Raw genomic sequence first — 17,978 nt, forward strand, 5'->3', positions numbered from 1 at the left:
GGGATAGAGCTCACCAAAGTTTGCAAATGAAAATGACCTCAACCTACTTTAGAGGTCACAGAGGTCAACAACATTTTAATGGATTTGTTCTTGAGAACTAAAAGAAATGGATTCATAAGATTGGCTGGTAGCTTTTGGGAATAGAGCTAACCAATTTGAGAAGGAAAATGACATTGACCTACTTACAAGATCACAGGGAAAAGTATGTCAAGCAACTTCTGAAGAAGAATCAAAAAGCATAGAATCTTATAGTAATATTTTGCTGGTAGTTTCAACAGATGGAGCCAACAAAGTTTGCGAGGGAAATATTTATAGTGCAATATAATATTTAATGAGAATATTTTGCTATGACTGCTTAAATATTCAGGTGAGCGATACAGGCCCTCTTGGGCCTCTTGTTATAGGTAATAAGAACATTTTCACTAGCCCTGACTTCAAATCCACTAGCCTTGGGCGTCGGGCTAGTGGAATTGTACACCCCTGGTGTGTGGTGCTCTTGTTAGTTTTACCCAATTGTACCAATATTGTCAATGTTGATGTCAGAAAGTGAGCAACCAGCACTTCTGGAGAAAAACAAGAAAAAGGATGATTTGGCGAGAGAAAAGAAGGAACAGATATTAGTGTTGCGAGAAAAAAAACTTGGTGCCTTGGTGGCACTTCTTGATGAAACCTTGCACTGATATATTAAGTGTGAATTATTAAGGCCACTTTTAGTTACTGTAAAAACTAAAATATGTCATATATAAATACCCCCGGCTTAAATACATTAAAATTTTACTTTGCACTTGTATATATTTAAAGTGCTTAAAATTATTGCCTTAAATATCAATCTGTAACAGATGAATACATGGGGAGTTGGTGGTATTGTTTCTTAAGATGTGTCCATACATGACAATGATGAACTGAAAACAATTTTCACCGTTTTAATATAAAATCATTCATATGATTCAAGCAGTAATAGATTAATCACTGAACTTTAGCTGACCTTTTCTTTCATTTGTGTGATTTTCAGTTGCTCATGAAAATAATTTGGACAGAAATTCAAAATCAAGACCTGCAGCTGGTGTGTATTCTGACGCTGAATTTGCTGCTAGAAATTGGGTAAGTTGGATTTGTTGGATTTGTTCCTTAATTACTCTGATTGACTTTTTTTTCTTCACCCAATTAACGTCCTTTAAAAGTACTGGAAATTGTTTGTCATATTTAGATGTTTCATACTTATTTTAATTTATCATATGATTACCCCGTTATGAGTGTATACGTAATAACAGTTACACTCATTACATAAATTTTGTTTACATAAAGCATTTGGATTATGACGTCACAATAGAAATCTATTGACATGAATTCATCCAAGACGGGCCATTAAGTTGACTTTTGCTTTTAAAATAGAGTCGTATGATAAAAAGAATCTCACATTCGCTTCCATTTGATATGAAATTTATGAAACTCGTTAAGAATGTTATAATATTGCTCGGCAGAGCCTTGCAAAATTACAGCATTCTAAACACGTTTTATAAGTTTCACATAAATGGAAACTTGTGTGACTCCATTGTGAGATCCTCTATTTATTAATTAGTCCACCATCGGTACTACCAGAGCCTTAGAGGGGACTATAGGTTTGCACTCCATCTGTCAGTAAGTCCGTCATTCCGTCGCCTAAGTTTGTCCAGAGCATAACTTTCTTGCCATTTCACCAACGTTCACCAAATTTTCCATACTTATAAACATTGTTCCTGTTACAATTAGCACTTTTTATTTTGACAATATTTATGCCTGTATGTTTTAGATGGTCGAGCTGGTTGTAGGATCCTGTGTTTACCTACATGAGGACCAGCTACATACTGCCAAAAACAAGGGGGTCTCAAATGACGGGAGGAAAATTGCACGCTTTTTGCTTAACGTGTTCTTTAGGAAGGAGACATTGGCGAAAAGCAGCATAACATCCTCAGAAATGGCAAAATATGATCCACTGGATTTTACTACCACCGAAGCGATTATCGGTAAGTGATGCATGATTTTTTTTATGTAATTTGAAAAGGGGGTACCTGAAATGTCCTTACTTTACAAACACATTACCCTGGCAATACTGAAAGGTCAAGGTAACTGGAACTATAATTCCAGGCCATAACTTTAGCAGCTTTACACCAAAAGTCAGAATTTCACTGCCAACGCATTACCTGAACAAAGATCCTTATTTTTTTTGGAGATATGCACCGTGGTTTAAAGGGTGCATACATGGTATATATTAGTTAGCCGTCTGGAGGCTTACAATTCTAGTTTATTGCAGAATTTTAATCAATGTTACTGCATCATTTACACTCTAATTATTTAACTTTTCCCCCCCGACCTAAATGTACCTGCTACACTTTTTTTTATTTTGGACACGAAAGTATATAATTTCTGGACTTTATTTTAAGAGCACATAATTAGCTGGTTAAGAAAATACAACATATTAAACAGCTTCTTTCTTTATCGGACAGAATTCTGCTCCAATTGCAATAATGTAGACAATAAAGACTTACCAAATACCATTATTTCAATGCATCTGTATACATACAGTAACAATCACATAGAAATGAACATAGAATGTGTTGTATCTGATCATGTAAAGCGTTTTAAATCAAATTTAAAGAAACCCAATTATCTTTTTCAGCATTTTCGACACTTCACTCGCAGACGAAGAGGAGTGATATTCTGCGAGCTATGCGAAGTACATTGACATCGTACAGGAACAAACAGAACAGTGCCCACAAAAGGCAAAACCATGTTTGACTTTGTTTGACAAGCATATGTAATACCCAAGAGGTCAAGGTCACTGCTATACATTAATGTCAGTTACTGTGCAATAACTGCAGTTGCCTGGGGCCTACAGTGTTTAAAAAGAAGTATGGAATTGCTTTGAGGTTAATAGGGAAGGGAGACATCTGCTATTGGTATTGATTGGTTCTTGGTATATGATGTTAAATCTGATTGAGAGTCCCAATAGGGTAGTTATATATATATAATATATATTACCTATTGATATCTAGATTATCAAATTAAATTAAAACAAAAGCAGTCAAATTTTGAAATTTTGATTGTTTCATGATCCAGGGCCTCTTGATTATTGATCATTAAACATGTGTTATGGCACTATTATAACGTAATAAATAAATGATGTCACGCATTTTGTCTGAAAAGTGAAGAAACGTAACGTTCAAAGCATACTTTTGTCTGTCTTAATATAATTGTATAGAAATAAATTTGACTTGGTTATAAAATGTATAATTTTCAAAAAAAAAGCTATGTGATAAATAGAATCTTACACTTGTGTCAACTTACTGTCAAGTAGTATGGAATTCATCAAACTCGTTAAGTACTTTCATAGGTCACTCACCAAAGGCTTGTGGCATATGTCTGCATTTGTGACAAAAATTAAGATTATTGTGTTACACTGAACTTTTCTTAAAATAAATATTGATTTTGTTATACAATATATTTTGTTTTTTCTTTTAAGGCACATTTATTGCTATTTACAGTTTCAGTTTTCAACGGTTGACATATACCTATAGGCCGGGCTTATGGATTTGATACTTCTAGGGGACTGCATTGGTACTGCTAGGGGACTGCATTGGTACTTCTAGGGGACTGCATTGGTACTTCTAGGGGACTGCATTGTACTTCTAGGGGACTGCATTGGTACTGCGAGGGGACTGCATTGGTACTGCAAGGGGACTGCATTGGTACTTCTAGGGGACTGCATTGGTATTTCTAGGGGACTGCATTGGTACTTCTAGGGGACTGCATTGGTACTGCAAGGGGACTGCATATGTTCTGCAAGGGGACTGCATATGTACTGCAAGGGTACTTCTAGGGGACTGCATTGGTACTTGTAGGGGACTGCATTGGTACTTCTAGGGGACTGCATATGTTCTGCAAGGGGACTGCATATGTACTGCAAGGGTACTGCATATGTACTGCATTGGTACTTCTAGGGGACTGCATTGGTATTTCTAGGGGACTGCATTGGTACTTCTAGGGGGACTGCATATGTACTGCAAGGGGACTGCATTGGGACTGTTATGTACTGCAAAGGGACTGCAAGGGGACTGCATATGTACTGCAAGGGTACTGCAAGGGGGCTGCATTGGTACTTCTAGGGGACTGCATTGGGACTGCAAGGGGACTGCATCGGTACTTCTAGGGGACCGCATTGGTACTGCAAGGGGACTGCATTGGTACAGCAAGGGGACTGCATTGATACTTCTAGGGGACTGCATTGGTACTGCAAGGTGACTGAATTGGTACTTCAAGGGGACTGCATTGGTACTGCTAGGGGACTGCATTGGTACTGCAAGGGGTCCGCATTGGTACTTCTAGGGGACTGCATTGGTTCTTCTAGGGGGACTGCATATGTACTGCAAGGGTACTTCTAGGGGACTGCATTGGTACTTTTAGGGGACTGCATTGGTACTTCTAGGGGAGTGCATTGGTACTTCTAGGGGACTGCATTGTTCTTCTAGGGGACTGCATTGGTACTGCGAGGGGACTGCATTGGTACTGATGTTCTGCAAGGGTACTGCATATGTTCTGCAAGGGGACTGCATATGTACTGCAAGGGGATTGCATATGTACTGCAAGGGTACTGCATATGTACTGCATTGGTACTTCTATGGGACTGCATTGGTACTGCAAGGGGACTGCAAGGGGACTGCATTGGTACTTCTAGTGGACTGCATTGGTACTGCAAGGGGACTGCATTGGTCCTTCTAGGGGACTGCATTGGTACTTCTAGGGGGACGGCATATGTACTGCAAGGGGACTGCATTGGGACTGTTATGTACTGCAAAGGGATTGCAAGGGGACTGCATATGTACTGCAAGGGTACCGCATATGTACTGCATTGGTACTTCTAGGGGACTGCATATGTACTGCAAGGGGACTGCAAATGTACTGCAAGGGTACTGCAAGGGGACTGGATTGGTACTTCTAGGGGACTGCATTGGTACTTGTAGGGGACTGCATTGGTACTTCTAGGGGAATGCATTGGGACTGCAAGGGGACTGCATTGGTACTTCTAGTGGACTGCATTGGTACTGCAAGGGGACTGCAAGGGGACTGCATATGTACTGCGAGGGTACTGCAAGGGGACTGCATTGGTACTTCTAGTGGACTGCATTGGTACTGCAAGGGGACTGCATCGGTACTTCTAGAGGACTGCATTGGCACTTCTAGGGGACTGCATTGATACTGCATTGGGTCTGCATATGTACTGCAAGGGGGCTGCATTGGTACTTCTAGGGGACTGCATTGGTATTTCTAGGGGACTGCGTTGATACTGCATTGGGACTGCATATGTACTGCAAGGGGACTGCAAATGTACTGCAATATGTACTGCAAGGGTACTGCATATGTACTGCAAGGGGACTGCATATGTACTGCAAGGGTACTCCATATGTACTGCATTGGTACTTCTAGGGGACTGCATTGTACTTCTAGGGGACTGCATTGGTACAATGCAGTCCCCTAAGGGGACTGCATTGCACTTCTAGGGGACTGCATTGGTACTGCGAAGGGACTGCATTGGTACTGCGAGGGGACTGCATTGGTACTTCAAGGGGACTGCATTGGTACTTCTAGGGGGGACTGCATATGTACTGCAAGGGGACTGCAAGGGGACTGCATATGTACTGCGAGGGTACTGCAAGGGGACTGCATTGGTACTTCTATGGGACTGCATTGGTACTGCAAGGGGACTGCATTTGTACTTCTAGGGGACTGCATTGGTACTGCTAGGGGACTGCATTGGTACTTCTAGGGGACTTCATTGATACTGCATTGGGACTGCATATGTACTGCAAGGGGACTGCAAATGTACTGCAATATGTACTGCAAGGGTACTGCATATGTACTGCAAGGGGACTGCATATGTACCTCAAGGGGACTGTATATGTACTGCAAGGGGACTGCATATGTACTGCATTGGTACTTCTATGGGACTGCATTGGTACTGCAAGGGGACTGCATTAGTACTTCTAGGGGACTGCATTGGTACTTGTAGGGGACTGCATTGGTACTTCTAGGGGAATGCATTGGGACTGCAAGGGGACTGCATTGGTACTTCTAGTGGACTGCATTGGTACTGCAAGGGGACTGCATTAGTACTTCTAAGGGACTGCATTGGTACTTCTAGGGGGACTGCGTATGTACTGCAAGGGGACTGCATTGGGACTGTTATGTACTGCAAAGGGATTGCAAGGGGACTGCATATGTACTGCAAGGGTACTTCTAGGGGACTGCATTGGTACTTGTAGGGGCCTGCATTGGTACTTCTAGGGGACTGCATATGTTATGCAAGGGGACTGCATATGTACTGCAAGGGTACTGCATATGTTCTGCAAGGGGACTGGATATGTACTGCAAAGGTACTGCAAGGGGACTGCATATGTACTGCCAGGGGACTGCATTGGTACTGCAAGGGGACCGCAAGGGGACTGCATATGTACTGCAAGGGTACTTCTAGGGGACTGCATTGGTACTGCTAGGGGACTGCATTGGTACTGCAAGGGGTCCGCATTGGTACTTCTAGGGGACTGCATTGGTATTTCTAGGGGACTGCATTGATACTGCATTGGGTCTGCATATGTACTGCAAGGGGGCTGCATTGGTACTTCTAGGGGACTGCATTTGTACTTCTAGGGGACTGCATTGGTACTGCAAGGGGACTGCATCGGTACTTCTAGAGGACTGCATTGGTACTTCTAGGGGACTGCATTGATACTGCATTGGGACTGCATATGTACTGCAAGGGGACTGCATTGGTACTGCAAGGGGACTGCATTGGTACTGCATTGGGACTGCATTTGTACTGCAAGGGGACTGCATTGGTACTTCTAGGGGACTGCATTGGTACTGCAAGGTGACTGAATTGGTACTTCAAGGGGACTGCATTGGTACTGCATTGGGACTGCATATGTACTGCAAGGGGACTGCATTGGTACTTCTAGGGGACTGCATTTGTACTTCTAGGGGACTGCATTGGTACTTCAAGGGGACTGTATTGGTACTGCGAGGGGACTGCATTGGTACTTCAAGGGGACTGCATTGGTACTTCTAGGGGACTGCATTGGTACTTCTAGGAGACTGCATTGGTACTGCGAGGGGACTGCATTGGTACTGCAAGTGGACTGCATTGGTACTTCTAGGGGACTGCCTTGGTACTTCTAGAGGACTGCATTGGTACTGCAAGGGGACTGCATTGGTCCTTCTAGGGACTGCATTGGTACTTCTAGGGGACTGGATTGGTACTTCTAGGGGACTGCATTGGTACTGCGAGCACTGTTTTCTGGGTGCTGCGTACTTCTAGGGGGACTGCATATGTACTGCAAGGGGACTGCATTGGTACTTCTAGGCACTGCATTGGTACTTCTAGGGGACTGCATTGATACTGCAAGGGGACTGCATTGGTGCTGCAAGGGGACTGCATTGGTACTGCAAGGGGACTGCATAGGTACTGCAAGGGGACTGCATTGGTACTGCTAGGGGACTGCATTTGTACTTCTAGGGGACTGCATTGGTACTGCATTGGGACTGCATTTGTACTGCAAGGGGACTGCATTGGTACTTCTAGTGGACTGCATTGGTACTTCAAGGTGACTGCATTGGTACTGCGAGGGGACTGCATTGGTACTTCAAGGGGCCTGCATTGGTACTTCTAGGGGACTGCATTGATACTGCAAGGGGACTGCATTGGTGCTGCAAGGGGACTGCATTGGTACTGCAAGTGGACTGCATTGGTACTTCTAGGGGACTGCCTTGGTACTTCTAGAGGACTGCATTGGTACTGCAAGGGGACTGCATTGGTACTTCTAGGGACTGCATTGGTACTTCTAGGGGACTGCATTGGTACTGCGAGCACTGTTTTCTGGGTGCTGCAAAGGCGCTTCTTGGAAGTCCCTTTGATGCTTCATTTGCATAATTGGAACAGGGACTGCATTAGTACTTCCCCCTTATAAACGGACACATTTTTCGCAGTCCTTTAGTGGAGCACATTTGAAGCGGGTGCTTCATTGGAGCTGCATTTGTACTTTGGGGGGGGGGGGGGGGACCTCATTGGTGCTTCAAATGTACTGAAAAGGACTGCATTTGGTCTTCAGTCTTGATGGAGGAGGTATATAAGGTGAAAATAAAACAAATCAAAGCTAACAAATGAGTATTGCACCGGTATTTACATTTCTGTTAGCCCAGCAAATATGGAGGTGGAAGTAAACAAGACTCACATCATAGTACATGTAAAATGTATATTTTGCTTCCTTGCGATTCTTTTTGAAGTTCAAATGTCAAGCTCAGCTATATGGGCAGATTGCTTCTTGATGATTATGGGGGATGTATTGCCACAAGACGGGGCCCTTACTGACCTGTCAGCGTTCTAGTTAATACTGAGGATTAACTTGAATATATTTTTAACTCACCTGGTCCAAAGGACCAAGGTGAGCTTATGCCATACCGTGGCATCCGTCGTCTGTCCGTCAACAATTTCTTTAAACAACTTCTTCTTCTTAAGTATAAAGAGTATAAAGAGAAGAATGCACATTTGCTTCCAGGATGGCTCTAGGGTCTGGCCCCACCCTTGGAGACATAGTCCCTGGGCTATAACTTTAAAACGGTTGAGATCCCCACCCCAAAACTTTATATACAAATGCTGGGCATAAAGAGACGAATGCAGTCATGCTATTAGAATAGACCCTGGGGTCTGACCAAACCCCTAGGGACCTAGTTTCTTAGTCTCAGCTTGGAAACAGTTGAGATCACCACCCTATAACCATATATACAATTGCTGAGTATAAAGAGATGAATGCACATATGCTTCCAGGATGGCCTTGTGGACGACCCCACACTTGTATACTTAACCCCTAGGTCATAACTTCGAAATGGTTAAGATCCCCACCCCAAAACTATATATACAATTGTTGCATAGCATAAAGAGACGAATGCAGTCATGATATTAGAATTGATCCCGGGGACGCCAAAACCCTAGGTACCTAGTTTCTGAGTCACAGCTTGGAAACAGTTGAGATCCCCACCCCATAACCATATATAAAATTGCTGGGCATGAAAAATCTATACAGATATGCTACAAGGATTGGCCATGGGGTTTGGCATATTCCCTTTGATATCATTTGAAGAATATTTTGCCATGATTGCTTAGATATCCAGGTGAGCGATAAAGGCCCTATGGGCCTATTGTTTATGTTATGGAGATATAACACACAAAAACAGAGTGTACTTCAAATAAACCCAAAGCGGTTTATGATGAGAGTACACTCCGCTTTTTTGTGTGCTTTTCTGTTTAGTAGTAAGGGTTTATTTTTGTATCTAAAAAAATATTCGAAGGTCATTTGTATATATGTTTCTAGTCATTGTCATAAATTGTCCAGATTCTATTCAACGTTAACATGACTGATGTTCTTTTTATAGTTATTAGCTCACCTGCCCGAAGGGTAAGTGAGCTTTTGCCATGGTGCGGCATTCGTTGTCCGTCCGACAAAGGGCTACCAAGTTTGTTCAAATAAATGACCTTGACTGCTAGTAGCCAGTAGCAAGCTTTGACGAAGGGCCACCAAGGTTTTCCATTATAATGACATTGACCGACTTTCAAGGTCACATTTGGTCAAATATGTTTTATCCTTTAAATGACCTAATCTTGATGGCACATAATTACGAGTTTGATTATAGTTGCTTCCGAAAAATTGAATGCCTTTTCATGTTCATATTAATGCTTATATCATGCATGTGGAAGTTGCGGCACACACACTGCACACGTACATCTAAAATACTGTGCCAAATGGCATTCGTCCCTGTCGGCCTATTTGATTACTGTTGTTTGTATGCGACGTTTTCGTGTATTCAATTGCAAGTTTCCTGCTTGTGGGATAGCAAAGATAGTGGCCAGGGAAGAACATAGTAGAGATGAGAATTGATTCGGGGAGGAATTAAGAATATTTTACTCCTAGTAAAGAAATTATTTTTAATATTAAACATAACTTGATATTTTCAAAATATTTCCAGGTGTGAAATAATCAATGTTTAATGTGTACCTGACTCATCCGAGCTATGCTTTTCAACATCAGAAGACATGTCTTTCAAAATTGACAAGAAATAATCTGCATCCTCCTCGGCGATTAAATTGCCTTAAGTCTCTTTCTAGAGAAAGAATTCTGTGGGGAAAAAATGAAGATTAGATTGGTGCTAGTTTATCCGTTATCCATTAATAACGGTTATAAGGACATTTGATCTTATTCCTTGATTCATCATATGTCCCGTTAACTTCGGTTTTAAATGTCTTTTTCAACAGTCAATAAACTGATTTAACCAAACATTTTAGTGAAGTATCATTGGTTTCAAAGTGTTTGAATTTACCAAACGAAGGCATTTAGGAAAGGTGGAAAATGAATAGAGGCGTTCATATTTCTGCTTTATTTTATTTCGGAATAGGATATATTATGTTGCCAATTTCAAAACTCAGCACAGCACTTAGTGGAATACGTATGGTTAGGGGGATATGAATATTGCAACATATATCTCTTCTACAACGATTTATAACTTAATATTTACATTTGCGCTGCAACCCACTATATGAACATTACCAGCAGAAATGCATTTCAGTAGAGTATGAAAGCAAAAACTCTAGTGACGTAACATGTGGTTTACTTATGACGTCATAGATTAACCTTGTTAAATGAGAGTCGTGTCGCTTCACTTCAGATAACATAGCGAATGCCCCTGCGTCAAATGCTCAAATGACTACAGTTTATTATTGGCGCCAGTTTTATTTAAATAGGGCTATTCCGCCAATGCCGTTTAAAGGACAACGCAATATATACAAAACGCAGTAAATAAATTGATCATTTAAGAACAAATAAATTAAATTAAACAATTATTTCTCAACCAATCAGATTACAAGAATTTCACATAAGGTATAATAACAAACTATTACAATAGGTGACATGATACCTATTTCAGTGTTTGTGTACGAAAAATGTACCTATTTTAATGAAAATTCTATGGCCATTATGCTGAAAATAACATGCAGCGGGTCCGTCGATTTACCAAATACAAGCGCCGATTTACCGAATACTACCCACATAAAGTAAACACCCAATATAACTGATATACCAAATAAGTATACAATTAAAGTCAAATATATGGAGATGTTAATCGGACGTGCTTGTATATATTTATTAAGGATTGACCTTCATTTTGACTGCGTTCATACTACCGTATACGCAGTCAAACTGAAGATCAATTCTTATATTTACATATTTTCGTACTATGATGGTACACTCAGAATAAAGCTAACTCCAATAAATTTGCTTTTATAATGGTACACAGCCTCCGTAACGTGCGTAAATCCAAACAAATGAACAGCCTACAGCCTGCGAGCAGCGATGGATCTCCAACGTTACCATTATGACGTCACAATGTAAATTACGTCATCAATAGGAAACAATGGTCTCCAAGGAATCTCACTGCGTATACGGTAATGTATACGCAGTCACGGTTTACACAGCTTCAATGGGAGCGAATGTAAATATATATGTACATGTATGTATTTTCGTTATTGATGAAGTTAATTATCACGGGAAAGATACAATCATTTATCGTTGTTATATTTAATAAAATAGAGAAAAATAAAATTCAGTATTTATGAAGTAAATTATCACGGGAATGATATACAATAATTTCGGAAATCACGCACCTCACTGTCTTAATGAAGCAGGTATAATTGAATCACTGGTAATTACATACATGTTAGGATTGTTTCATGTAAGAAAAAAGTAAAATTACACAGATAATAGCCATGTTGTGCTTCAAATGATCATCTTGATAATAAATAACCCTTGTTTTAAAATTATTTGTAGTTCTTAATAGAATTAAAAGTTATTAACTATTGAGACAAATATAGGTATACACTTTATATACCTGGAATACTCAATTTCCCGGAAATAATAAAAAAAAAAGTTAAAATTTCATCTTTATAGGAATTTTAGGCATCACATCTTCTCTGTGCATTATCTAATAATATCTAATTATCCAACTAGTTCCTATTTAAAAAAAATATACTTAACACTTCTCAATTTAATAAGTAATATCTTTAAATATGCAAGTTCCAACGATATAAAATATACCAATTACGAATGGTAGTATGAGAGTGAGTGATTGTAGTTAATAAATCATTATCCCATTATTGTCCTATCTACCACCCATAACTTAAATAATTCCGGTATCTATAGGAAAAATACTTATATAGGCTTAGCCTGTTTTCTTATCCCTTTGTTAATACATGTACTGTTATATTTCTTCTGTAATAATTGTATTTATCGTTGTTTGCATTAATAATGAAATAGCTTGAATTAAGTATTTCCAAATACCGACGACTTTACCAAAAGATACCCGGGTCCGTCCAACATCGTTACTTGTATTGCGCAATTTTAACTTTATATTGGATAGTATTGGGTAATTCGACACTTGTATTGTTTTGTATTGGGTAAATCGACGCGCCGCACTATTCTTCAAGATCATGAAGATGGGAGAATTACATGTATAGTATAGTGAGTGAATTGGTGTTTGACTTCTGATCAACAGCTTAGGTCATGTACGGAGGAGTAAAGGTGTGAAAAGGGAGGAAGAAAAGAGAAAGGACAAAAATAGAATCTACACTATATACGGGGGACACTGAGGATTTACCACGGCCTTACCATTCCAGAGGAATGCACAAAGAGCTGGCCCGAAGATGAACACCTGTAAACCAAACCTCCATAAAGGAATCCACGACGGTGCCAACTTAGCATTTACGTCCAGGCCGAAGAACGGTGCTGCTTGGTCTGACCTCTAACGTTAGTGCAGGCAAATTCGCCACCCTGTGACAGAAATGTCATATGACGTCATAATACGTAAATAACGTCACCAAAGTCTTCAACACAGTTTAAAAAAAAAATAAAAAAATATTTGGACAAGAAATATAAGAAGGGAAAAGCTTTATTGTTAATTAAAACAGTTATGAAATATCTTGTAACACAACGAATCTTAAAAAAATGGTCTGTGCGACGGACATCTCGATAACTTAATTCCTTAATCTGAGGTATGTTGGTTATAGTGTAACTGCATCGCATAACAATTGAAAATGCCCATATCTCAACGCTAAATGCAGCTTTATGGTCGACTGAGCCGTCAAATCAGAATTTAGAAAAATGGAAAATCTTTGAAAAAGTATTATTTGCGTCTAACATTCAGTCATCTTACAACACTTTAATTAAAATACCACCTAGAAATTTTGTCGATTTCTATTCGAAAATAATTTGTTGTATTAACAATTTGTTGTATGCCTGAAAGTTCTGCTATATAACGTTAATCGCATGATGATTGTACATAGAGACCGACAGTTCGTTACCAAAGACAGATTTTTACATGAAAAGATACATCGTCTCAGGACTGAGTCTTTATTGCGATGCATGTAAATATTGACCTCATCCCAGCCATCTTAATCAGTTACTTCAAGTTACCGAAAATCAATTCAGTTCAATGTTTATTGTTCGTGTTAGTATGATTTGTGTAACATAAATATACACATTTTCACATTTAAACACTTATATTACTTGCAAATTAGAGAAATATTTGAAGTTGGCGAAACTGCCTGCACCTTTGAATAAAACCACTGAAGGCCTGACGATGTCACATATGTTGCTGCGTGACGTCATTCGGGCGTTTTTGCAACAATCTTTTCTATAGGAATTTCAGTCCGATCTTCTGTACTGTAGGTGCTCGTCAGTATTTTGATACATGTGTTTTTGGACAAATTATTAACTGAACCCCTTTCAAATGTGACGCGGAATTTGCCTGCACTAACGTTATCTTTCAATCTGTCTAGCTTTGGTGACCCTGCAAGGAGCACAAAGTCCCAACTAGCATAACCATCCATGTCACTTGTGGTACATCCCCTACCACATAAAGGTGCAGCATAGAAATAACAAATTGTCTTCATATTTCTTGTTTTTCCTACCTGCTCTGTATGTTTTCCTTTGTTTGTTCTCCGAATCCATCGCTTGAAAGCAATCTTTCACAATATTCTACAGTGTTTTGGACATGTCTTAACAGATTTTCTTGTTCCGCCGCCATGTTCGCAATAAAATTCCGTCAGAGTCTGCAAAACTGTATCAAAAGCATCATCTTTGAAACGATTTCTCTGATTGGCCAATGCATTTACCATTGTAACGCGTTAGATGTGATTTTTAACGCGTTAGAAGTGACTTTTAACGCGTTACTTATTATATTTGAAAAAGAAACGCGTTAGAAGTTACTTTTAACGCGTTATATGCACTTCTAACACGTTAAAAGTCAGTTTTAACGCGTTAAAAGTTACTTCTAACGCGTTACTTTTTTAACGCGTTACTCTCAGTGAAGTGTATATCGTTTTTGGCCCGAACCGCCACACATAATTATTGTTTTCGAGAATAAAAGAAATGAGAATTCAATGCTCATGAAACTAATTGTTATGAACATTAAATTAATTTTCTTTTTTTAACGATCATTAATTAGCTGAAACAAGTGTAGTTATAAGAAAGTTGATGGTTAACAAGCCATTGCGTAAATTTAATATACTAAGTGAATAAAGTCCGAGAGAATCGAGTAAATACTATACTACTTTGATGACTCCCGAGTGTTACCGAAAAGATAAAAAATATTGCTGCCGTAGAAGACGAACCGCTATGTCGGAGACAAACTTTCGACTCTAATGGACTATAAAAGTTCAGACAGTATGATTAAATGGAATACACATGACAGGTATGATGTTATATCAACACGCTGAACAATCGTTTTGAGTCTAAACGTGTGTTTCCCGTAAAAATACAGATTACACCTAGCGGAGGACTTGTCGTCTGCTCATACACATTGATTGGTTCAGTATGCAGTCTTCACCTCGGATTTAAACACTTCTATCGTTAATTTACAGACTCACAACATAATACCACGATCTTATTTGGATAGAATACTTGTATCATGTTACAATTTCATGAAATACAACAATATGAGATAATTTACACCCGAATTCCCGTAACAATAAGAGTACAGATTTCGGTGTTCATATCGGACTATGTAAGCTTTCAGCATACGATTCTAGGTAATTACACACTTCAACATCTCACATTATGATTTAAAACAGCATACGTATAGGATGACACAATCTCATAAAATATAACAATATCAAAGCATTCAATGTGAAATTTGTGTACAATAATGGAACAATGAAAAAATCTACTGTCACTTTCTAATGATCACACAAATATATATATATACTTCATTCACTAAACATATGTAACTAGTGATCATAGGTTTATGTAATTCTTGCCTTCTTAAGTTTTGTGTACTTTAAATCATGATGATATAATTACTGTATACTAGCCTTTAAATTACTCAGTGATTTGCTAAGGTTTGCTTTAATGCATGGCAGTTGGCTTTGCAGAAACATTTCTGAATTGTTCCTGAAATTTGCTGAAACATTCCTGAAATTTGCAGAAAAGTTCCTGAAATTTGCAGAAAAGTTCCTGAAAATTGCTGAAACATTCCTGTAATTTGCTGGTATAGTTCCTGAACTTTGCTGAAACATTCCTGTAATTTGCTGGTATATATAGTTCCTGAACTTTGCTGAAACATTCCTGAAATTTGCTGAAATATTCCTGTAATTTGCTGGTATAGTTCCTGAACTTTGCTGAAACATTGCTGAACTTCGCTGAAATACATTAGCTGAATTTTGCTGGAAAATGCCTAGATTTGGGCCAAATTCAGGTATATTTCAGCAATTGCCCTATGTGGGTTTTCAACATTCGTTTAGCAAAGCGTTCAGCAAAAATTCAGTGAAATGTTCAGCAAAAATTCAGCACTCGTATTTTGTAGAACAATGTATATATATTGTGATACATAAATAATATCAAGTAACATTTACAAGCTGATCATCACTAGCTCTACTGTTTATTGAATTGAATTTATATATAAATTTGAATGTGTTCCAGTTATTCTTCGTTAATTAATTTGAACCAATATTCAGTACTGTATTTCTTAAATGTATATATATAGAACATACAAATGTCGTGATCATGCACAATTTACTGTAATTGCATGATCCGTGAGAATTTTCACAGAAAGGGTGGATTTTCCACTGATCATGAAGCAGAAAGTTATTGTGTCTTTGTATTGGATGGTAGACCAGATCAAATTAGTTCCTTAGATATATAGATCTAGATGGCACAAATTTTTCATGGCCATGAAATTATATGTAGTTTTAATCTGTGTATTTTTCATGGTAGGATTTTTTTTATTTTCACAGCCTTGAAAATTGCCAAAAAAAAGACCTTTTTCATGGTAAAAAAAACATGGGCTATGAATTCGGTCATGTTTCGGGGGGGGGGTTCATGGCCATGATAATTTCTATCCCAGAATTTTCATGCTGAATTCATGGCCATAAATTTTGATGTTTCATGGGTCATGAATTTTGATGTTTCATGGGCCAAGAATTTTGATGTTTCATGGGCCATGAATTTTGATGTTTCATGGGCCATGAATTCCCTAGATACACATTCATGGCATTTTTCATGGCTGAAAAAAAATATTCATGGTAATTTAATGGGGTTTAACAAAAATAAGGGTATGTTTCATGGGCTTTTTCATGGCCATATGTACAGTAGTGTACACAATTCGGGCCAAAACCATAGCAAAGTTAGGGGTAATCGTGGACATCAGAAATTTATTACATGGTGATCCTAACTTGTCTTGCAATGATTATGCAGAAATTGTTAATCATGTGCATATAGGTATATCATTGGAACAGGTAGATTTGGGTGACTGCAATTAGGTTTCCATTTAATTTTACTTCATCATCATCAAATCCCCCCTCCCCCTTTCCAACTCTTGCCCCTACATCTCTAGTCTCTATACTCTAAAGTAAATATTAACATTGTTCTCTACTGCTAATCCTACCTATTATTTCAAATGGTTGGCCTTTATTGTTAAATATTAGCTATATCAGTTGAATTTATATAATTATTGATGTTATTTAACCTGTTTGTGTTATACTGCAATCTTCTCATTGTTGGGAGATGGCTTAATATAAGAGCCTGCTCTTGTTGCCAGATCCCTAATATTACATTATGTAAAATTATATATTATGTACTGCATATTTGTAAACAAAATATTGTTTAAACCAACAGCTGGCACAACAAAAGAACTCTGAGAATCACCTTTGCAAAAGTCAGGAGCCTCAGATTTTTACATACTGCATGTTATGAACCAAGACCTGGCAGCTCCTCAGATTCCAGCTATTCATCTTTCAAAACTCTGCTACCTGGTGAGATCAGAAGGCCCGAAAAGAAAGTGGTGGATTGAGGCTATTAAGCACCAGTTTAAAGGTCCAAAAGGAACAACAAAGATTTCAAAGCTAAGACCTGCAGCTGATAGGCAAGTAGAGGTCACCCTGGCTAACACACACAATGAAAACATAACTAATGTCACTAAACTCTCTGTCTGTTCTGTGCCAGTCCTTTACACTTCACTCATGTGCACAGCCCAACCTTAATATCAACATTGTACACAGAATGCATTTGAGTAAAAGGCAAGTGCGTTCACTGCAAATTTGAGACCTCGGCTATTAAGATGTACACAAAAATAGAATAGAACGGCAAAGGACCAGCACCTGCTGCAATCAACCAGAGCCTTGTGCTGGCTACTTTGAAATCCAAGGCGGGCCCGTCCGATGCTCATTTATTTCTGTCCTGCATGAAAATTAAGCCACTTAGCAGATCATACATACAGAAAACATTCACAACACTTAGTACAAAAATGTCTGAGATTAATACGGCATCTATGCTAAAAAAAACAGAGTTTTTTTTTTCCAGGCTGGGTTTGAGGCAACCTGGAGCCTGTTGTTAAATGCCTTCTTCCCCCCC

The 17,978-nt window shown here is 39.0% G+C and overlaps 1 protein-coding gene across 1 annotated transcript in view; it reads left to right on the forward strand.

Annotated features, from left to right (window-relative positions):
- Positions 1-3,611, forward strand: part of LOC110459524 — a 7,958-nt gene extending 4,347 nt beyond the window's left edge. The window contains exons 4-6 of the mRNA XM_021511832.1: positions 1,013-1,101; positions 1,790-2,003; positions 2,657-3,611. Coding sequence (XP_021367507.1) covers positions 1,013-1,101; positions 1,790-2,003; positions 2,657-2,775 — 422 coding nt within the window. The 3' untranslated portion in view covers positions 2,776-3,611. The remainder of the gene's footprint in view (positions 1-1,012; positions 1,102-1,789; positions 2,004-2,656) is intronic.
- The last annotated feature ends 14,367 nt before the right edge of the window (positions 3,612-17,978 follow it).

Source organism: Mizuhopecten yessoensis, unplaced genomic scaffold, assembly GCF_002113885.1.
Source record: "Mizuhopecten yessoensis strain PY_sf001 unplaced genomic scaffold, ASM211388v2 scaffold10097, whole genome shotgun sequence".
NCBI lineage: Eukaryota > Metazoa > Mollusca > Bivalvia > Pectinida > Pectinidae > Mizuhopecten > Mizuhopecten yessoensis.